Source organism: Copadichromis virginalis, linkage group LG5 (genome assembly GCF_057382275.1).
Source record: "Copadichromis virginalis isolate Kocher_CV1m ecotype Utaka linkage group LG5, C_Virginalis_male_GT1.1, whole genome shotgun sequence".
In the NCBI taxonomy this organism is placed as follows: domain Eukaryota; kingdom Metazoa; phylum Chordata; class Actinopteri; order Cichliformes; family Cichlidae; genus Copadichromis; species Copadichromis virginalis.
In genome coordinates this window covers 22,565,447-22,588,280 of record NC_140622.1, presented here as the reverse complement: position 1 = coordinate 22,588,280, position 22,834 = coordinate 22,565,447, and the positions used below count along the sequence as shown (strand labels likewise).

At 45.4% G+C, this 22,834-nt stretch overlaps 1 protein-coding gene and 1 long non-coding RNA gene across 2 annotated transcripts in view; both read right to left on the bottom strand.

Moving 5' to 3' along the window:
- LOC146709700 (uncharacterized) overlaps window positions 1–5,445 on the bottom strand; it is a 35,266-nt gene extending 29,821 nt beyond the window's left edge. Inside the window, exons 1-2 of the mRNA XM_085457951.1 lie at window positions 5,156–5,445; window positions 4,098–4,183 (exon numbers count right to left, since the gene is read on the bottom strand). Coding sequence (XP_085314077.1) covers window positions 4,098–4,183; window positions 5,156–5,445 — 376 coding nt within the window. The remainder of the gene's footprint in view (window positions 1–4,097; window positions 4,184–5,155) is intronic.
- A 10,498-nt stretch (window positions 5,446–15,943) lies between these two features.
- On the bottom strand, window positions 15,944–16,896 carry LOC146709699 (uncharacterized). The gene is made up of 2 exons (XR_014920653.1): window positions 16,540–16,896; window positions 15,944–16,462 (listed from the first exon to the last, which is right to left on the bottom strand). It is a non-coding gene; the product is annotated as an uncharacterized LOC146709699 (long non-coding RNA).
- Between the last annotated feature and the right edge of the window lie 5,938 nt (window positions 16,897–22,834).

Genomic DNA, 22,834 nt, shown 5'->3' with positions numbered 1-22,834 from the left:
TTTTACATTTTTCCCTTCGTCTGCTTCTTGTCCTTTTTTTTCCTCTGAGTGTAATTCAACTTTTTATTAATTTGAGCCCGTGTTACTTTCGACTCTGAAGCAGTTGGTTGATCAACTGAAAAACACCAATACTGTGTTTGATATTCTCCCATCACGCATTGTTAAGGGCTGCTTTGATGTAATTGGACGGAGCATTCTATTCTTAATGAATTTTTCTCCACTCTCTGGATCTGTCCCACTGGCCTTTAAGCATGCTGTAGTCCAGCCTATTCTGAGAAAAAAGAATCTTGATTGTTATGATCTCTTGAATTATAGACCAATCTCTAAGCTTCCTTTTCTGTCCAAGATCCTGGAGCGACTAGTTCTTTCTCAGCTTCAGGCGTATTTAGACGCGAACAACATTGCCGAGAAATTTCAGTCTGCCGTTAAGCCAAGGCACAGCACTGAAACGGCCTTGCTTAGAGTTCTCAATGAACTTCTTGTAAGCACTGATTCTGGACTTTCTGTGGTCCTGGTTTTATTGGATCTTTCCTCGGCTTTTGATATGGTGGATCATAACATTCTTCTACTAAGACTTGAGCATACTGTGGATATTAGAGGCACTGCCCTTATGGTTTAAATCTTATCTCGCTGACAGGTCATTCTCGGTTAATTTGGGCAACTTCTCATCTTCCTCGATACCTGTACGCTGTTGTGTGCCTCAAGGATCTGTATTAGGCCCTATTCTCTTCTCATTATATCTGCTCCCTCTTGGAGCAATTTTTGGAAAGTATAATATTGCCTTTCATTGCTATGCTGATGATGTACAGATTTACTTTGAGACTACTGATGATCTTGCTATGTCTTTTCATTATCTTCGTGAATGGTAATTGGTAAATGGCCTGTATTTGTATAGTGCTTTACTTAGTCCCTATGGACCCCAAAGGGCTTTACACTACATTCAGTCATCCACCCATTCACACATACATTCACACACTGGTGATGGCAAGCTACATTGTAGCCATAGCTGCCCACTGACAGAGGCGAGGCTGCCGGACACTGGCGCCATCGGGCCCTCTGACCACCACCAGTAGGCAACAGGTGAAGTGTCTTGCCCAAGGACACAACGGCCGAGACTGTCGGAGCCGGGGCTCGAACCGTCAACCTTCTGATTACAAGACGAACTGCCAACTCTTGAGCCACGATCGGCCCGAATGCATGCGTAAGGTTAAAGATTGGTTCAAGAGTAATTCTCTTGTCCTGAATAAAAGGAAAAGGGAGATTGATAGATAGATGTTCGATAGTAAAATCCCCCGCGACCAATTGTGTGTTGCTCTGATGCCTTTTGCTAGCTCCCCTTCAGTCTTTTCTTCATTAAGTTGGAGGAAGTTGTCAGCCATCCAACCTTTGATGGATTCTAAGCACTCGTTTAGAATCTGCAGCCTAGAAACATCTTCAGGTTTAAAAGAAATATATAACTGGATGTCATCTGCGTGGCAGTGGTAGCAAATGTCCTCAAAGGGGCTCAAAATATGTTGGAGAGGAAGTAGATATATTAAAAACAATAAGGGCCCCAGCACAGAACCTTGTGGCACACCATAGGACAGGGTCGTGGAAGATGACCTGTACTTAGAGACCACCACAAAAAAGTATCGTTCATAGAGATACGAGGAGAACCACTCTAAGGCAGACCCAGATACACCAACCCAGTATTTCAGCCTTTCAAGCAAAATGTAATGGTCAATGGTGTCAAAGGCTGACGTGAAGTCCAACATTAGGAGTACAGAACATTTTCCTGCATTGTTTTGCAAAAAATATAAAAGCCCAATAAAAAATTACTTACATACAAGGATGGTAAATGGTAAATGGCCTGCATTTGTATAGCGCTTTTCTAGTCCATAGGACCCCAAAGCGCTTTACACTACATTCAGTCATCCACCCATACATTCACACACTGGCGATAGCAAGCTACATTGTAGCCACAGCTGCCCTGGGGCGCACTGACAGAGGCGAGGCTGCCGGACACAGGCGCCACCGGGCCCTCTGACCACCACCAGTAGGCAAACACGGGGTTAGTATCTTGCCCAAGGATATTTGGCATGCAGCCAGGGTGCAGCCTGGGATCAAACCACCGACCTTCTGATTAGTGGCTGACCTGCTCTGCCATCTGAGCTACAGCCACCACAAGGATGGCTAACAGCTGAAGTTCAGCCATGATGAAATTTGAATGTACAGCACGAACTACAGCAGTCTTTCTGATGACTTTGATTGTCACCTATATTACATAATATTGTCAAAACTCGATTTCAGGAAAACCACAGGATCTGAAGTTAATCACACAAACTGATCACAGTAAGACACACTTCACATAGACCTGCTTTGACATAATTTTCGAACCCCTCAACATATATTTGGATAAACTCTGCCCCAGTGTTGGCTAATAGAGTCTGTCAGTGCGCCCCAGGGTGGCTGTGGCTACAATGTAGCTTGCCATCACCAGTGTGTGAATGTGTGTGTGAATGGGTGGATGACTGGATATGTAAAGTGCTTTGGGGTCCTTAGGGACTAGTAAAGCGCTATATAAACACAGGCCATTTACCATTTAGAGTGCCATTTATATGTTTATTAGTTATTGCTGTTGGGTAACCTGCTCATGACCTGCTCATCATGGAGAGATGTCAACTTTAATTCTTCATTTTTTTCACAGTACATTTTTTGGGGGTAAATTTATAGCAAAAATGCAAAACGTAAAGTGTCTATTTATTACATGACAAGTTTTGAGCTGACAAATTCTGAATCTTTTTTACAACATGCTTGGCATTTAATGGCCTTTACACTAAAGTGAGACAAAAGTAATCCGGCATCACAAGCAAACAAAGATATGATTCATTTTGAAAATGCCCATTTAGGCTGAAATCCGTTGCATTCACTGAAGGTTTAAATATAACAACCGATAACAACAGTAAATGTAATGTGAAGGTCATGTTCACCTGTCAATATGTGACTATAGACCCTGCCATACAAATGCATCAACAGAGAACATAGCTGCAGGTTGCTTAGCCACACTAGCTTTACACAGCTAAATTTATCAAGACAGGGTTTCAGTGCAGTTATTCCTGACACACAAGTTCCTGAATCTCTTCTTTCGCCGAGTACAACTGATATCTCATGCTACAGTTATCCCCATTCAGCACCATTTGTTATAACTGAATGTGTTTCTAAATCTTTGTCACTTTCTTTGACGTTCATACAAATGCATAATAGTATGTAGTTTTGTTTTGCTATTGTGTTTCTTATAATAATGCTTACTTCTGAAACAGCAGATTAATAAATGTGTTTTACTTTATATACATCAAAATCGCAATAATTTACAGATTTTTAATGTTTTTGAAGAGGTCTGTTATTATATTGGCCTAACGACATTAATAGTGAACTTTTGCTGGTACATCGCTATTGACAACTATTAGATGCTTTACAACTGTTGGGTAGTAAATAGGTAGATAACCATAGCAGTAATACGATTTTACAAATCCACAGCCAGAAAGGAGTGCCTTTCTTTGCCATCAGGATAGGATCCAAAATGCAGAATTTGGGGACAAAAACTAACCTTAAAACCAACTTTACTGCTGATTACAAAAACAATAACTAAACTGGAAAGACGCTACAAATCGAAACTAAGTGACACAGAGCAGGGGAATGAGGCTGATCACAACAAGGAACACAAGGAAATGCACAAGATCCACACCGGACAAGAGACTGTCAGAATAAAACAGGATATATGAGATATACACACTGAGATGGTGCAAATAAGCAAGCAAGCAATTTATTTATATAGCACTTTCAGACAACACCCGGGCTGAAAAAAAAGTGCTGTACACTTGACATGCCAAAAACAATACACTGAATGAGTTAAAAAATAAATATAAAATAATATAAAATAATTACAATTAAATTAATACAATAAAATCAGCACATTAGATTAAATTAAAGCAAACGAATTGGGGTAAAAACTGTGTCATAAGCCAAAGAATAAAAATGGGTTTTAAGATGTGTTTTAAAAGTGGGCAAAGAAGGGGTGTCTCTAATGTGCAGGGACAGATTATTCCAGAAATTAGGACCAGCAATAGAGAAGGCCCTGTCCCCTCTCAGCTTCTTCTTGGAATTGGGTACCTCCAGGCGCAGCTTGTCAGCTGACCTGAGAAACCTGGGGGGTGAGTAATGATGAAGAAGTTCAGAGAGTTAAGGTGGGGCAAGACCATTTAAGCATTTAAAAAAAATATTAGAATTTTAAAATGAACTCTAAGATATACAGGCAGTGAATGTAGTGAAACCAGGATAGTAGTTGTGCTCTCTTTTGCGAGTTCTGGTTAAAGGTCGTGCAATAGCATTTTGAACCAGCTGCCAACGAGCGAGAAGGCACTGACTAACTCCAAACACAGAGCGCTACAGTAATCCAAGCAAGATAAAATAAAAGCATGGATTACTGTTTAAAAATGCAATCTGGATAAAATAGGTCTTACCTTTGCCAAGCGCCTTAAATGATAAAAACTGGACTTGACTGTAGCTCTAAATTGAGTGTCCAATTTAAAATCACTGTCCATCAGAAAACCCAAGTTGGTAACAACAAGTTTAAAATGCTCTGCCAGGGGTCCCAAATCAATAGCGGAGGGATCACAAGGTCCGCTAGGACCAACCACAACCACCTCTGTTTTGCCTGAATTATCCTTTAAAAGCTTTAGGGCCATCCAAGTTTTAATATCTTCTAGACATACCAAAAGTAGTTTAAGTGGTTTAAAGGACTCTAGAAGTAAAAGTTATCAGGCCTTATTCCAGTTTTTAAGAGAGAGAGAGTAAATTGCTTGGGAGGATTTGAGGTAAATTTTTTTAGCGAATTTTTTTAGCGAATTTTTTTAGCGACTCCACACCACTTGGTACTGGTAATGCATCATTCAGATGTTTGAAAACCACCAATAAAATTTAGAAGAAGAATAACTCTTCACCAGCTCGTCAGCTAACCACTGTTAGTATTGACAGTTTGTCCGTTTATTCCGTAACACAGGCAAACGGGCCATTAACTCCGGGGAGAGTGCTCTCGTACAACACCTACTTCAGCCCCGTACAGTCACTCTACAACCAAGACCCTGAGTTAAGGATGGCTAGCTGCTGGGCCAGCTACCTGTTAAACCTTTCCACCAGTCCATTGCTTTGGGGGTGAAGTGGGGTGGTGCGGGTCTTCGTAATCCCAAGGCATTCGCACATGGCAGCAAATACCTTGGACTCAAAGTTACGCCCCTGGTCACTGTGGAGGGTCTCTGCTGTTCCAAAGGGGCTGAACATCCCCTCCACTAATGCATCAGCAACAGTCTCCTGATCTGGGATGGCATATGCTTCCGGCCACTTGGTAAAATAGTCCATGTCCACAAGGACATAGCGGTTTCCTCTGTCTGTACAAGGGAATGGGCCCATGACGTCCACAGCTACTCACTCTATTGGAGCTCCTGCTGGTTGCTGCTGAAGCTGAGCCCGGGACTGGTCCTGTGGCCCTTTGTGCAAGGAACGTGCGTCACAGCTGCGGCAAAAGTCTTCCACATCCCTCCGCTGCTGACCACTGAAAGTGGCCAGAGCAAGTGCTCCGATGGCAGGCTTCCAGCACAGCTGACCTCAACGACCTTAGCACCACAACCTGCCACCTCTCCTCCCCTGTGGCAGGATCCTTCCAGGCACGCTCCAACACCCCCTCCTTCAGCCTGAGAGCATTAAACCTAGCCCACAGCCCCCTGGTACAGATGGAAAACCCAGTGACCTCATCCCAAAGGGGTCGCTCCTCCCTCTCCAGCCACTGCAGGACTGGCAGCAGGTCAGTGTCTTGTTCTTGCCGTGCCCTCCACTCTGCTGCATCCACCACCAGAAGGGCCCTGCAGGCGAGCTATGTTGCTCCGTCCATTGCTGTCAGTTCCCGTTCTGTCTCCTCTCGCTTCTCACAGTAATGGCAGCCTGCTGCAGCACACGTGTGGCGAGAGAGGGCGTCTGCGTTAGAATGGTGCGTCCCTGCTCTGTGCTCCACAGTGAAATTGAAGGCCTGGAGCTCCTCCAGCCAGCGAGCCACCTGTCCCTCTGGCTCCCTGAAAGACATCAGCCACTGGAGGGCAGCATGATCAGTTCTGATAACGAATAAAGTGTCTTACCCCTGCCACCACAGCCAGCAGCTCTCGTCGTGTGACACAGTAGCGCCACTCACTCCTGTTCAGGATCCGGCTGAAGTACGCCACCACCTTCTCACCGTCCAGCCCGACCTGCGACAATACAGCTCCCAGCCCCACATTACTTGCGTCAGTGTCCAGGACAAAAGGCAGTGTGGGGTCAGGGGGCCGAGGACTGGGGACTCTGTCAGCGATCTGCGGAGGGTGTTGAATGCCTGCTAACAGTCCTAGGTTCAGATGAAGTCACAGTCCTTTTGCAGCAGGCGGAAGAGTGGTGCAGCTATAGAGGAAAAGCCGTTTACAAACAATAAGACGCCAGTCCTAGGAAGCTTTTGAGCTGTTTCTGGTCTGCTGGGGTGGGCCAGTCAGTAATGGTGTGAATTTTTCCCTCCAAAGTGCTGATGCCCTCATGACCCAGCTTGTGGCCTAGAAACTCCACCTCCCTCCACATGAAGTGGCACTTGTCGGGGTGCAGCTTCAGGCCCGCAGCTGCCACCCTCCCCAACACTTGTGTCAGGGAATTCAGGGCAGCATCAAAGGAGCTCCCGTGTACTAGAAGGTCATCCAGGTAGACCAGACACCGTTGCCGTGGGACACCAGCCAGCACACTGTCCATAAGCCTCTCTCAAAGGTAGCAGGAGCGTTGCAAAGACCAAAGCTCAGGACTTTGAACTCCCATAGTCCCCTGTTGGTGCAGAAGGCTGTCTTCGGTCTGGACTCAGGGGACAGTGGCACCTGCCAGTAGCCAGGATAATCTGACTACTAAATTGAGAGACTCGTCAATCCTGGGAAGGGGGTAAGAGTCCTTTTTTGTCACTTTGTTGAGTGGTCTGTAGTCCATGCAGAAATGCATCCTTGGGCTGTTTTTCTTAGGCACCATCACCACAGCGGAGGCCCATGGGCTGTCAGCTGGCTCTATGATGCCCGCCTTCATCATTTCACACAACTCTCTGTCAGCAGCCTCCTGATGAGCCAGGGGCAGGCGGTTGGGGCGCACTTTAATAGGCTGGGCATCCCTGGTCTCAATGACATGCTCTACCAAGTCTGTCAAGCCAACATCACTTTCTTTCAGGGCAAAAATGTCTCTAAACTCTTTTAGTACCTGCCATAGACTCTCTTGCTGCTGTGGAGTCAGCCCCTCACAGCTCTTTGACCAGATGCTCCTCACTGCTGAGAGCCTCTCCTCCTCCTCTGCTTGCTGCTCTGCTGGCGGGTATGCAAGGGTCTCCGAAGTGGAGGTGGACGCTGCGGCAGATGCCAGACAGACTGGGGGAGGAATAAGTTGCACCTTCTTCCCATCAGGGAGTATTAGGAAGCCTTTGCCCAAGTTCAGTACACCACCAATGGCTCGCAAAAAATCCAGCCCAAGGATGCAAGCGTCCTGCATGTCAGTCACCCAGGCAGCATAAGGCACACCGAGGTCTCCCACCTTAAACTGGAACACTCCCCTCCCTCTAATTGGGGCCAGGTCACTGGTTACAGTCTTAAGTCGCACATTAGTTGGTTGCACAGCAGCTCCGGTTGGGACGACCGGACGACGGGACCCCGTGTCAGGACCCCTGCAATCATCACCAGAACATGGCAAAAGTCATCAACTTGGGTCCAGCCCACAGTGATGACTGCACCGGGTAGAAGTGGCGGTGGTGTGGGGATGTCGTTCTCCCTGGCCCGTGTACTCCCACCTACATGGGCCCGTGGGCATTTCCCTGAACTGCTGCAAGCTTGGGGCACTGCCTGATGAGATGTCCGACTTGTCCACATCCCCAGCAGCTCTGTGGTCGACGGTGCGGGCCAGCCTGAGGGGAAGGCGACTGCAGTGCTGCCGTCTGGACCAAACAGCACAGGCCCGCTGGCATCTCCATCTGCTCCACAGGTGCTGACATAGCTCTCCCCACATGTGTGTCATCAGCGCCCCCAGAGGATCCTGCAAAGATCTCCCTCTCCAACGCCAGCTCCAGGGCTGCACTGAGTGTGGCCGGTCGAGCAAGCTGACCATATGGAGCTCTTTAGGGTTCAGGGCCTGCAGGAAGTGGTCCCAAGCTAACTCCGCCTGCACTGATGGTGGCATGCAGTCATACGCCCTCCGGCAAAGACACTCGACTTCATGGGCCGAAATGCGAAGCGGCTCCCCTGGCAATCTGCATCTGTTGTGGAACTCTGACTTCAGCAGCACCGGCTTGTTATACTGCCCAAAACGTCTCTGAAGTGTCCCAACCAGAGCATTATAATCTCCCCTTTGCTCCTCGGTCAGCAGCAGCAGGCATGCAGCTGCATCCTCATACAGGCACAAAGCCAATTGGAGAGCTTTATGTTCCTCAGACCAGCCAGCTGCAACAGCTAACAGCTCAAACTGTTTATCAATAAACGCTTCCCATGGTGTCCTGCCATTGAACTTAGGCGTTTTTATGTTCGCCGCAGCTTGCTGGGCGCCGCCATGTTTGTTTACATCACATGACGGCACGCCAAGTGAGGTCAACTGCGTCCCACCGGAATCACAGCCATGGCGCGAAAAGTTCCCGAGCCTTGTCAAACCTGAAGAAATTCCAGCCTCAGCGCCATTTCCCTCACTCTATGGGCAGGCGAGCGCGGATGAACCTCCCTCTCCTCCGTCTCCTTCTTAATCTTGTCTGGCAACATCCTCGGGTCTCATGACGGTCAGCGTTGCCACCAACAGGGTGTCGGGTGTTTTAGGTGTTTTCACTTCTGACACCAGTGTAACGTTCTTAAGAATCAGACGTTTTGATCTCAGTTTGTCCGTTTATTCGGCAACACAGACAACCCCGGGGAGAGTGCTCTCATGCAACACCTCACTTCAGCCCCGTACAGTCACTCAGCAAGCAAGACCCCTCTCCCCTTCCTGCACACATTAACTTCCTTTTTCCTGCAGCACAACCAAACATGTATCTTAAAGAAATAACAACAGTATGCAGAGATAGCCAACCTGTCACTGTAAAATAACATTTAACCATCGTTACAATACATATCCACATAACAAAACAAGCAACTGGGGTGGGTAAGGGGGTGAGAGGTGAGCCGATGTAGACACAGCCATCTTGCCAAGCGTAGAGTATTAATCCAGTGCTGGGTCTCAGACCTGCTGTCTGACCTCGGCCTTGGAGATAAACGTTCAAAGACGTTTGGAATCCAAGATGGGGGTGAATGAGGGGAAAGAGAGTCATAACAACTTGAGCATCCAAGTGGCGCCAGGTATGAGATGAAGATGGTAGTTGTTTTGGTTAGTGCAATCAAACTGCATCCAATTTTACAGTATGTGACCCGTGGTAGGTACCTATTTAAAATAGGACAGAGCCGTAGGCGCACAGTCAGTTTAAAAGAGTTTAATTTTTAATACAAAATAAAAGAAACAGTGTAACAGCAGCACCTAAAAACAATTAAAAACGTTACCTTATTAAAAAACGATAAGACTGTACGATTGCCCGTGAGGCAGGACAAGCACTGCGGAGAACAGTTTAAAAACAAATCAACATAGCACACAGGTTAAAAATGGACAGCAACTCACACATGACCCCAAATGGGTAAAACACTATAGAAAAAAAGGCAAATCTTCGGTGCCGTCTTCACTCGGGCCCCCCGCTGTGCATGCAAGAGCGGGGAGACAAAAAAAGGATTTGTTTTCCCTGCAGCGCCTTCACCGCCTGCGAATCAATATCTGTGGTGCCTACTGATACAGAAAAAGTAAAACAAAAAACCATCGACAGCCGCAGCAGTCAGTCTGTCGGCTTACACCAGTTTAAAACAAATTAAAACACACTGATGTGTCGGGTCCTTTGCCCGCAGCCAGAAATCCACCTGGCAAAGCAGCAGCTCGGTACTCTGTGAATAAAAGGCAGGAGATCACTAGCTGGACAATAAAACACAGGAATATTCCTCCACTGAATTGGTTTTGTTACCTGTCCACAAGTTCGTGTCACACCCTAATAAATGTGGGTCAGTGGCGATGAAGTCCACTATACCGTTCTCACGGGAGCAATGTTTCCCACCTACAAGGGTGCAAATAACTGTAAACCTCTGCCAACAGCCAGAGCTCAAGTGGTACATTTTTGTGTAACCTACCGTTCTAACAGAAGTTTAGGGGAGGACGCGTATCAGACTTTCATAGTTAAGAAACACCAACTTGCCCAACTCGGACCAAGCACTCGCAGCTTCAGGTTTGCAAAGGAATACCCAATTGCCCACACCTGCGCTTATGAAAGGAGCGAAGACCAGCTCCGCCCACCAGAGGCGGTCCCAAGTCTCCAGGTCTCACCTGTCACATTCTCCCCCCTGGTTTTTGCATTGGCGACCCGACAATGAAACCTTAAAGCCACGGTCTATAAAAAGCTGTAACTGAATGTACACTAGGTGGCCTGGCTTCAGCTGATTGGGGCAGATGGTGTGGATTGGAATGGTGGCCAGCTGTTGAGCGTGTCGTTCTTCTAACTGTACCACTTTCAGCTAATGGAGTGGGGACACTACACTGTGGAGTCAGGGTACCAGGATTAGTCCTTCTGGACTGCGGCCTCATTACTATAGCCAGGTCCTCTGGGAGTTGTTGGGGACAAGGTGCAGAATCAGTTTGTACACTTTGGGGGTCACCTCTTGGGGACTCCCTTCGTTGCCACACATAAAAGTCTCCCTCATCCTCAGACGGGGGTAACCGGTCAGGTGAACTTCTAGGGTTAGCAGTTTGCTGGAGCTCTGCCCTTATTTTCTCACAGATATCAGCAGGGATCGGCTTGATAAATTGTCTATTAACCTGTCTTTTCTGTTCTGGATCATTGAGTGGGGCCACTGTATACACAGGACCAGCATCAGCAGGGGCACGGACAATACAATACGGTGTAACGCCCCAAAAATCTTGGATTTTATTCCGTCCCCGAATGCTATGATCTCTCAAATACACTAACTGATGCAATGGCAAGGGGTCAGAAGCTGTGGCAGGTTGACGATCTGCACGCAGCGTCGCTGCTGCTTTGGTGCGGTTACTCACACCTTTATAAGCTACATCTAGACGTTTCTGATGCTCTTGGACCCAAGTGTGTACCGGGCCGTGGGTGGGTTCCTCCACTCTGCCTAACAGGAAGTCAACTGGGAGCTGGGGCTCTTGGCCAAACATAAGAAAATAGGGTGACTCACCCGTAGTTTGATGGATTGTGGTATTGTAAGAAAAGGTGAGCTGCTGTAAATACATGGGCCAATGACGCTTTTGCTCAGGGGGCAGGGTTCTCAACAGATCATGCAGAGTCCGATTAAAACGCTCACACTGGCCATTACCTTGTGGGTGGTAAGGAGTGGTGCGAGTCTTTTCCACACCATATAACTGGCATAGCTGCTGAACTAATGCTCCTTCAAAACTCCTCCCCTGATCGGAGTGGATCCTAGAGGGAACACCAAAGCGATAAAACCACTCATAAACCAAAACACTGGCCACAGTAGTTGCCTTTTGATCCTTAGTAGAAATGGCCTGAGTGAACTTTGAAAACACATCAGTAAGAATCAATACATTTTCACGGCCATCAACGGAGGGTTCAAGGCATGTGAAATCAATTGCCAGAATCTGATTGGGCCTCACAGCCATGAGGTGACCCATGGTTGTTTTAGGTTTGGGATAAACTGCTTTAGCCTGCGCACAACGTTCACATTGCTGACAGTAATCCTGAACCTCCTTAGACATACCTGGCCAATAACACCTCTTGCGTATCAAGTCTGCAGTCCTGTCAGTTCCCTGATGACCATGGTCATTATGCAAGCCATGTAAAACCTCATTCTTGAGACTCTGAGGGACCACTAATTGGCACACTGGTTCCCCCCCATCTGGCTGAAAGATCTGCCGATAAAGGACGCCCTCCTTTTCTACCAGTTTCCTCCACTGGCGCAACATTTCCAGCACTGCTGCTGGCAAATCTCTTCTCTCCTGGTGAGTAGGGCCAGTTCCTCTGCGCCAAAACTTCAAAAAACCACTAATCGTGGGGTCCTCCCTCTGCAAAGTAGCAAGGTCTGCAAGTGAATGAGAGGGTAAAACCGAAATCATAGATTGGATTACTTGTTGGGGTGGTAAAACTGTTTGCACTAAAGAGTCTGGAAGGGAAGTACCAGGAAGCAGTGTTTCTAAAGACACAGTTTGATCGGATGGCTGACACTGTCGGGACAAAGCATCTGCATTGCCATTTGTACGACCCGGACGATACTTAATTGAAAAATCAAAAGAAGAGAGCTGAGCCGCCCAGCGCTGTTCCAAAGCTCCAAGCTTTGCTGTAGTCAGATGGCTCAAGGGGTTGTTGTCTGTATAGACAACACACCTGTTACCCAGAAAATATTCTCTGAATTTTTCAGTCATAGCCCATTTCAAGGCTAGGAATTCAAGTTTCATGGAGCTGTAATTGGACATGTTACGTTCCGTGGGCTTTAGCCCTCGACTAGCATAAGCTATAGGACGCACCTTGCCATCAGCTTGCTGTTGTGAAAGCACTGCCCCCAGACCCCAGTGGCTGGCATCAACCTCCAAGATAAAAGGTTGTGAAAAATTAGCATAAGCCAATACGGGGGAATGCACCAACCGAGCTTTCAACTCTTGAAAGCTATTTTCACACTGCTCGGTCCAAACTTCCTGCAATGCACGCTTGGAGGGGCGTTTGTGCTTAGTCCCAGCCAGTTCGGCCACCAGCTGGTGGAGCGGAGCAGCTAGGGATGCAAAACCTGGAACAAAGCGGTGATAGTAACTAGCAAACCCTAAGAATGATCTCAATTCAGCAACAGAGCTAGGAGTTTGCCAATTAGACACCGCAGATATTTTGTCTGGGTCCGTGGCTACCCCGTCCTTGGAGATCACATGCCCAAGGTACTTTACCTCTGTCTGCAGAAAACAGCATTTTTCCAACTTGGCCTTCAAGTTTTGTACCCGCAAGGTCTCCAGTACTGCTCCTAGGCGCTGAATATGCTCGTCTACTGTGGTAGAGAAGACAATCACATCATCCAAGTACAACAACAAAGACTGGTGATTCTGGGAACCAAACATTCGCTCCATCAATCTCTGAAAGGTGCTTGGTACATTACAGAGGCCAAACGGCATGCGGTTGAACTCAAATAACCCAAAAGGAGTACAGAAAGCAGTTTTCTTTTTGTCTGGCTCAGCAACAGGGACCTGATTGTAGCCACTAGCCAAGTCCAAGGTAGAGAACCAACATGCACCTGACAACACATCCAAGGACTCCTCAATTCGGGGCAAGGGAAAAGCATCCTTCCTAGTCCTTGAGTTCAGCAGACGGTAATCCACACAAAGCCTAATACTGGAGTCCTTCTTTCGTACTACCACGATTGGGGATGCAAAAGGGCTACAACTTTCTCTGATCACCTGACTCTCCAACAGGTGTTGAATATGGGCCTTAACGCTCTCATACTCTGAAGGTGGAATCCGTCGATACCGCTGGCGGACCGGAGTCTCATCTAAAAGTGGGATCTCGTGAGTCATTAAATTGGTACACCCTAAATCACCATCATGAGAAGAAAAAACAGATTAGTAGTCACGCAAAAGGGCCCTTACCCTGTCCTGATCCTGTACAGTGAGGGCTGAGAGATCAATTGCATTAATTGCAGTTTTCAGAGGGTTGGATTCCACACTCTGGGTTGCCATGGTAACACGTTTTTCCTCTCCCAAATCTTCCAAGAGCCTGGTCGAGCCATCCGATTGGCTGACAATTTCAACTTGGCACAAGGTGCCAAGCTGACTGCGAGGTGGCAAAATGGCCTCAGTTAATCCCACATTGGTAACTGGGATAAATGCAGTGCCACTGACCACCTGGAGCAAAGCTGGAGAAGAAAGGAGACCATGAGGCAAACCGGCATCTAATGGTTCGAAAAGCGCTGTTCCAGTGTGTGCTGAAGGGACTTTCCGACATGTAGTTGGTACAAACTTCATTGTGCCTGCGGAGATGCAAATTTTTCTCCTACCCTTAACTCTCACTGGGCCACTAACTTGTGCTTCAGGCTGTAGCTGCGCTGTATGGCAATGCTGCAAAGCCTACTGCCAAGGATCCTCCTGCACTAAAGGAAGGTCAAAAAGAGCAGAGCCATGTTCCAAAAACAGCTCCCTATAACACTCACGGATCACATTCATGCCGAGTACTCCACATATTTCTGAGTTGGGGCTGGGCTCCAAAGGATCTCTAACAACTAACACACCATGTTTCGGTATTTGCCTCCCTAACACTTGGCAATCAAGCTCCAGGTAGCCAACATAGGGAATATCTAGCCCATTAGCTGCCCGTAACCGCAGCCAATGGCATGCTTTCAGTTTCTCTGGACCCCAGTTCTTAAAATGTTTGGCAAAAAAACTCTCCGTGATGGTAGTGACCATGGATCCAGTGTCTAATAAACAGGAGACATCTACCCCTCCCATATTAATGGTAACCTTTGGACAGGAGCCTACCAACTTGGGTGGGGGACCAGACATTTGAGCATTACAACTGTTGGAGCCAGTTATGTCCCCATCTGATATGTGGCTCAGCATAACAGAGGGTGCTAGTTTTCCGCCTGCATGGAAAACGTACCCTGCCCAGATGAGCTCCTGCTAGGGGCTGTAGATTCAAAGGCTACTACCCTCTCATTATCACAGTCTTTAGCAAAATGGCCAGGCTTCTGACACCGTCTGCAAATAACCTGCCTTCCTCTCTGCGTGAACCTAGACTTACTTGATGTATGGGCAACTCTCAACTCATGTGTAAGCTGATCAATCTGGGCCTGCTGCCGTTTTAACATTTCCTTAACCTCTGCTAATTCTGACCCAATAGTATCCCTTGGCCCCTTTGTTTGTCCTGTATGCTGAATGCTGTAGACTGCTGGGACAGAATAAGTCCTGAACCGGCCGGGTTCTACTCCTACTCTGCCTTCCCGCTCCCACCTGAGGCCTTCATCTCTTAAAGTATGGAGGTCATAATCTGGATGTTCGCGAACAATCCTTTTAAGCTCGCGGCTCAAATTTCCATCCCGGACACCCTCTACAAACTGATCAGAAAGCAGTCTAGCAGCCTCAGGAATTCGCCTCTCTGGACAACTTTGGATCATTTTGTCCATGAGAGAAAACAATGCATGGGAGAATTCCCTCAGTGACTCTCCTTCTTGCTGCCTTCTTGCATAAAAAGCTTCCTTAACAGCAATAAAGGACATGGGGCAACCATACTGGCTAAGGAGAATATCAAAAATGCAGTCTGGATCTTCTCTTACTTGCTGGGACCTATATTTTATTTCCTCACGAGCATCACCAGTCAAATGATCATAGACATAATGGGCTCTATCAACAGGGGCAAGTCTACGAGTGCGCATTACAGATTTTATTTCCTCCACCCAACTTTGGACACCAATTTCCCCAGTTCCACTAAACAGGGGGCACGACCTCTCTCTAGGGATATAAACCAGCCTCTCTTGGAGAGAGCCCTCCATAGAGGTAGAGTCATGAGGTCTACAGGGGCTAGAAATGCCTGATTGGGACTCCATAATAAAAAAAATAAAAACCCTCAACAGTAAGTGCCTACTGTGTTTAAATGCAGATTACACTTTGTTACCACCAGGATTTACCAGCTGCTGCTTTGCCTAAAAAAAATAAATACAAATATAAAACAGTTTAAAACACACACCCATAAAAATAAAAATTTTACACAAACCAACTGACTAATCGCTGTGCACACCTAGAGGCTCGTCCTGTCCGACAACGCCAGTTTGTGACCCGTGGTAGGTACCTATTTAAAATAGGACAGAGCCGTAGGCGCACAGTCAGTTTAAAAGAGTTTAATTTTTAATACAAAATAAAAGAAACAGTGTAACAGCAGCACCTAAAAACAATTAAAAACGTTACCTTATTAAAAAACGATAAGACTGTACGATTGCCCGTGAGGCAGGACAAGCGCTGCGGAGAACAGTTTAAAAACAAATCAACATAGCACACAGGTTAAAAATGGACGGCAACTCACACATGACCCCAAATGGGTAAAACACTATAGAAAAAAAGGCAAATCTTCGGTGCCGTCTTCACTCGGGCCCCCCGCTGTGCATGCAAGAGCGGGGAGACAAAAAAAGGATTTGTTTTCCCTGCAGCGCCTTCACCGCCTGCGAATCAATATCTGTGGTGCCTACTGATACAGAAAAAGTAAAACAAAAAACCAAAAACCATCGACAGCCGCAGCAGTCAGTCTGTCGGCTTACACCAGTTTAAAACAAATTAAAACACACTGATGTGTCGGGTCCTTTGCCCGCAGCCAGAAATCCACCTGGCAAAGCAGCAGCTCGGTACTCTGTGAATAAAAGGCAGGAGATCACTAGCTGGACAATAAAACACAGGAATATTCCTCCACTGAATTGGTTTTGTTACCTGTCCACAAGTTCGTGTCACACCCTAATAAATGTGGGTCAGTGGCGATGAAGTCCACTATACCGTTCTCACGGGAGCAATGTTTCCCACCTACAAGGGTGCAAATAACTGTAAACCTCTGCCAACAGCCAGAGCTCAAGTGGTACATTTTTGTGTAACCTACCGTTCTAACAGAAGTTTAGGGGAGGACGCGTATCAGACTTTCATAGTTAAGAAACACCAACTTGCCCAACTCGGACCAAGCACTCGCAGCTTCAGGTTTGCAAAGGAATACCCAATTGCCCACACCTGCGCTTATGAAAGGAGCGAAGACCAGCTCCGCCCACCAGGGGCGGTCCCAAGTCTCCAGGTCTCACCTGTCACATGTAGGTCGAATGTTTGTCACTGGTCACGAGGTCTCTCAATTCCCGTTCTTCTTCTCCAAGATCTTATCCATATCGCAGAGCCATGAGCTTCTCCAAGATTTTATCCATATTGCGTTCAATAAACATAGTCTGAGTACCAACAGCCCTGCCCATCAACTATCATGTCAGCCAGCCTTGTGGGATTTTGAACAGCTGTAGCTGCTTCTTATTCTTCAATAACCCAGGTCTGAGCCAGCTCCAATGATCCAGAACTCTGTTTCTATTGTGGTTCCGAGTTGGTAGATGTCATTTAATGTCCTCCATCGAGAGTGTCACCAGGGTCAAATAACCGACCATCGAGTATCCATCCGCAAACGTCTACGCAGGACAATTAGGCTCTCCCATGTCCAGGAGTATGTCATAATTCTTTTTTAGATTTTTTAGAGAACAAGCCTGGGAAACTCTCTTAGGGTTAAAAGTAGATGAGACTAGACAATTAGAAAGACAACTAGATTTAGTGTTCCCAATTAAACTATCCCCACTAACTGCATGTCTTTGGACTGTGGGAGGAAGCCAGAGCGCCCAGGGGGGACCCACACAAACAAGTCCTTGCTGACTTGATGAAAGCCCAATTAGGATAAGCACATGTTTAAAGTCCTTCCTTTGGATGTTTGTTCCATCTTTTTCCCTTGAGACCTAGAGGGAACATTTTCTGCCCGGTGTTATAGGGTCTTGATTACTCCAAGTTTGTGTTCCAGAGGGTGGTGGGAGTCAAAGAAGAAGTACTTGGAAGACCACACACACTGGTCTGTATGTCAGCATTCTACTCAACTAAACGTGTTGTTCTTTTTAGTAGAGCTTCAGTCACTGTAGCTGATTCTCTGAGTGCAATTTTCAGCACTATAACATCTTAATTACCTTAAGCATCATCAGCTTATGTGTAATGTAGTGTGAATGTTAACTTTTTTTTAATAGGTGTTATGATTCAGTTTTACAGTTGGTATGCAAAAATAAGTAGCATACCAACTGTGACTCTGGGGCCTGGTTATTAGTTGTTGCTGGTACAATTATTGACAGTGCAGCAGCACCAACAGCTGACATGTTGGTTAATTTGACACATTTTGCTGCATCTATTTTCATTTTCTTTTTATTATTTTCTTTAAGCTTACCAGCTCTGCATTCTCACCACTTCTTCCACACTAAACTTTTTCTACAAGGTGCAGAGCAAAGGTTGGGGAGGGGCCAATCACATTAAGAGATTTCATTGGGGAATATAGCAATAATGAAAACGAGCACTGATCCTGGGCTCCCAATCTGGGGCCTCTCTCCTTCTGGGATGGGTGCACAGATGTCGCAGAGATGTGAGGTATTCGGTACTCTTTGGGCTGTGGTGGCCCAGATCTCCTGGATCTATATTTGTCTGCTTCTGGCTTCTGGGGGACATTATTGTAACTTCCTGCCCTCATTTTTAAGTAGATTTTGTTACAAAGACACATAAGCTCTCTCTCTCTCTCTCTCACACACACACTCACACTCACACACACACACACCACAAGTGGACTGTTGATATACAGTGGGATGCAAAAGTTTGGGCAACCTTATTAATAGTCATTATTTTCCTGTATAAACTGTTGGTTGTTACAATAAAAAATGTCAGTGAAATATATCATATAGGAGACACACACAGTGATATTTGAGAAGTGAAATGAAGTTTATTGGATTTACAGAAAGTGTGCAATAATTGTTTAAACAAAATCAGGCAGTTGCATATTAATAATAATAATAATACATCTGATTTATAGGCACCTGTAAAGACCCCCAAGGTCACCTTACATTAGTACAACCAAAATAAAAACATAATGTAAATAAAAAATAAAAAACAAGTATCAATGTATAAAAGCTAAATTTAAAAATAGACTATGATGGAATCATGATGAAGAGTATGCAATTTTGAATATTATAAAAACATCATGGTATAATCAATTAACAATGTTAACTGTGTGCTACAGGAGCTGGCTTTTCTTCTCTCATCTATTGATTGTTTGTGCTCCACTCTCCATGTGCCAAGTTTTAAGGCAAGTTACTGTAATTTATCATTTAATATCCATGTTAAATGGTCCAGTTTTTTTTTTCTCTGGTTCTTCTCTGGGGAGCCTGTGTGTTTTTCCACAAGCCATGACAAACAAATCAGGGAGGTTAAAATGTTTCATAAAAACTATCTAGCAGCAGCCATGTGAATGTTGTATCATAGCCAAAACCTGAACAAATGTCAGCCAATCAAAAGAAAGTTTGAAACAGAGTACAGATTGCAATAGAAAGAAAGCAATGAATCCAAAAAGTCGAACAAGAATTTAGATTTACAGTAGGTTGACACAGGGAGCACACATACACAGTCCAGCACTAGTGATGTGTCGGTCGCGAACGAAACGGTGCATAGAGCCGGATCTTTGAAGTGAACGACGCAAGCTTTTTTTTTCTCTCACCCTCTCTCTCTCACTTTTTTTGCTTCACTCCGCACGCCAGCCTTGTGCTTTGCACTGAGAAGACGGGGGAGGGGCGTGTTCTGACTATCCGGTTGTTCAGTCTGACGTCACTAGCCATGTCTGGGTCTAAACTCCGCTGCAGGTCCATATATCAAACGATCACTGTGGCATTACTGAGAGTTGAAAAACTGTCTAAAGTCTTTCATCTTTAATAAAATGATCAGCGTTATGCTCTACCAGGTGTAACAATTGAGTTTAACATCCAGGCATCCATGAAAACAGAATTTATGACATTTAACGGAGTTAGAAGTTAGCAGGGAGTTAGCTCGCTAGCTTCTATCTAAATACAATATAGCATGTCCTGACTGCGGGGTTTTGGAAACAAATTAAAACGTACAGCTCTCCTATCACTTCCAGCATAAATGAAGACAGAAAAATAAACAGCAGTGACGTTTGTAGGGTTACTGAAGTTGGGCTAGCTGGTATATAATGATGTGCTACGTGACCGCTAGCGACATAGCTATGTTAGCATAATATAAACAAGCTAACTTTTTTTTCCACTTGATAAAAGTTAACGTGAGTGTTCTCGGTGGTCAGAAACAAATGTAATCGCATGGCAGGATGCTGTAAAAGGACCAAACTTCAGCCAGGAGAACAACTGAGATAATCCATCCACAATACGAGGTTAGTCATTCATATACTGCTGCATGGGCTGTGCTGTAGTTACTTCCTAAGGTTTTAAAAACTGAGCTTCAATAAATGATTAGCGGTAATAAAAGCCGAGGGAGGTCAACAGTGATCACTGACTGTTTTAGGAGCTTTTTGAGATCAAATAGAAGAAAATACATAACATTAAACATGTTAACAACACAAAAGCCATATTAAACGCAGACTACTTTAGACCCGGAAGTAGGATTTGTCGCGTCATCACTGAACAACCGGATTGTCAAATTTGTACGTTTTGTTTTGTTTGGTTAGTGCACTGGCCCTTTAAGAGAAAGGCATGGTCCGTGTGAGGACAGGAGAAGTGACAGAAAGACTCAGACAATCGACTGATTAATGTGATCTATGCTGTGAAATGCTGATAAAAAGGCATTCCCTGTGAGTATGCATTATTTTTTGGCACTTTATGTTGATTAATAGCAGTTACTTAGATGCTGTATTACGCATGCTAATTTATGGTTTGTAGACAGTTGTTTGGTGTTAGCATCAGCACTTGCTAACACCAAGTGTTAGGGTTACTCCTCAAGTAATTATTTTAGTTTGACACTCATATACACTGTATTTTGCTGTTACAGTTTCACACCTGCCATATAAAGCAACCCATATGGAAAAGATATATATAAATCTTATAAAGTTTGTATCTGTCTTGTGTGAAACTTGTATGAAAAGCATATAAGTGTGAAAACAGATATAAGATCCCTTGAAAAATTATATAATGAAACTTGTATGTTTTGGATACTTACTAAAACAATGTATGAAAGTAATGCGAAAGTGGCCACTTTCATGAGTAAATCATGTAAGCCTTATATGATTTACTCATGAAAGTGGCCACTTTCATGAGTAATCACATATAAGTTTTTACTATTTCTTTTCCGTATGGGAAAGTCTAAACCCACTCTGACGTCCGTGACTTTTATGTGGAGGTGTTTAACTCCTGGATAGTAGAAAGTGGTTCTACGAGGCCAGTACAGTGAAAAGGGACACCCTACAACAACGATGAAGACTGCATTGTTACACGCTGTATCCAGACCAGCACGACAGACGCAGTGACACCCAGTCAGCATAAATGCACATTCAATCAGCTTAAAGATGGAGAAAGAAGGATATGAAGTAAGATCCACGATGTCAAAGAAATCTAGCCGCTCTTCCACTGCAAGCGTAATGTTAGCTGCCGCTACTGCCCGTGCTAAAGCTGAAGCTGCCCAAAAAAGAGCTGAGTTTGCAAAGAAGGAAGTTGAATTTAAAGTAGAAAGAGCCAAATTAGATGCAAAGCTTGATGTTCTAGCAAAAGAAAGTGAAGCTGAGGCCACAGCCGCTGAAGCAGCTGTCTTGGAGCCTGCTGTTGCAAGTTTTGACAATGAGCTTGCCAAATATTTAATGAGAAGTCAGTTGTTAACCTCTGAACTCACCAAGTTTGATGACAAGCCGGAGAACTATTTATCTTGGAAGTCATCTTTCATCAACGCCATTGACACTCTAGAGCTTAGGGGCATCTGAACAAATCGACCTCCTTGTAAAATCACCTGGCCCAGAATCTAGCAAGCATGCACATCGCATTAAAGCTGTAAACATAACAAACCCAGCTGTGGCATTAGAGCTAATGTGGAAGAGGCTTGAAGAAATCTGTGGGTCGCCGGAAGACATTGAAAGTGCTATTTTCATCAAACTTGATCAATTTCCTAAAATAGGGCCCAGAGACAATCAAAAACTAAGAGAGCTGAGTGATATGTTGCAGGAGATAAATGCAGCAAAACAAGAAGGGTACTTGCATGGACTCTCCTATCTCGATACAGCGTGAGGTGTCGCTCCCATTGTGGATAAGCTGCCGTATGGGATACAAGACAAGTGGATGATGGAAGGCTCACACTACAAGTAGCAGCACAAGGTGACCTTCCCTCCATTCACGTTCTTCTTACAGTTCATACAGACACAAGCAAAGGCGATCCAAGCTTCAATCTGCTGTCAACCTGCAACTCTGGAGTTAAAAGGGACAAGCTTGGAGATGGTTACAGCAACAACCGCAGGTCAATTTCAGTGCATAAAACCAACGTTACGGCCATATCCGAGGAAGGACCGAACAAATGTTGTCCTGTGCGCAACAAACCTCACGCCTTACAACAGTGCAGAAGTTTCAGAGAAAAGCCAATTCAGGAACGAAAGGCGATATTAAAGCAACACAACATCTGTTTCAAGTGCTGCGCTTCTAACAAACATGTAGCTCGCGACTGTCGAGCAGAAATCAAATGCTCTGAATGTAACAGTGATAAGCACCCAACAGCTCTGCATTCAGATGTTCCTCGCTCTCCAAAAGCTCTTCAGCCCCCAGCAAGTCACGGCGGGGAGAAACAAGAATTACAAGAGACTGCAGTTGTTTCAAGTTGCACTGAGGTATGTGGGGAAGGATTTTCTGGGAAATCTTACTTAAAAATATGCCTGGTTAATGTTTATCCTGCCAACGATCCTAGTAAACGCCAAAGAATGTTTGTCATGCTAGATGACCAGAGTAACGTTTCACTAGCACGCTCTGAGTTTTTTGACATGTTCGAGGTTAATGGTAAGGCAGAGCCATACACCCTCCAGACATGCAGTGGCATAGGTCTCACTTCTGGCAGAAGAGCCTCTGGGTATATGATAAGAGGCAATCGATAGCTCCCTCGCTATTCAGCTGCCCATGTTAATTGAGTGCAACATGATTCCCAACAAAAGAGAGAAAATTCCCACTCCCTCCCCGGCTTACGCACACAG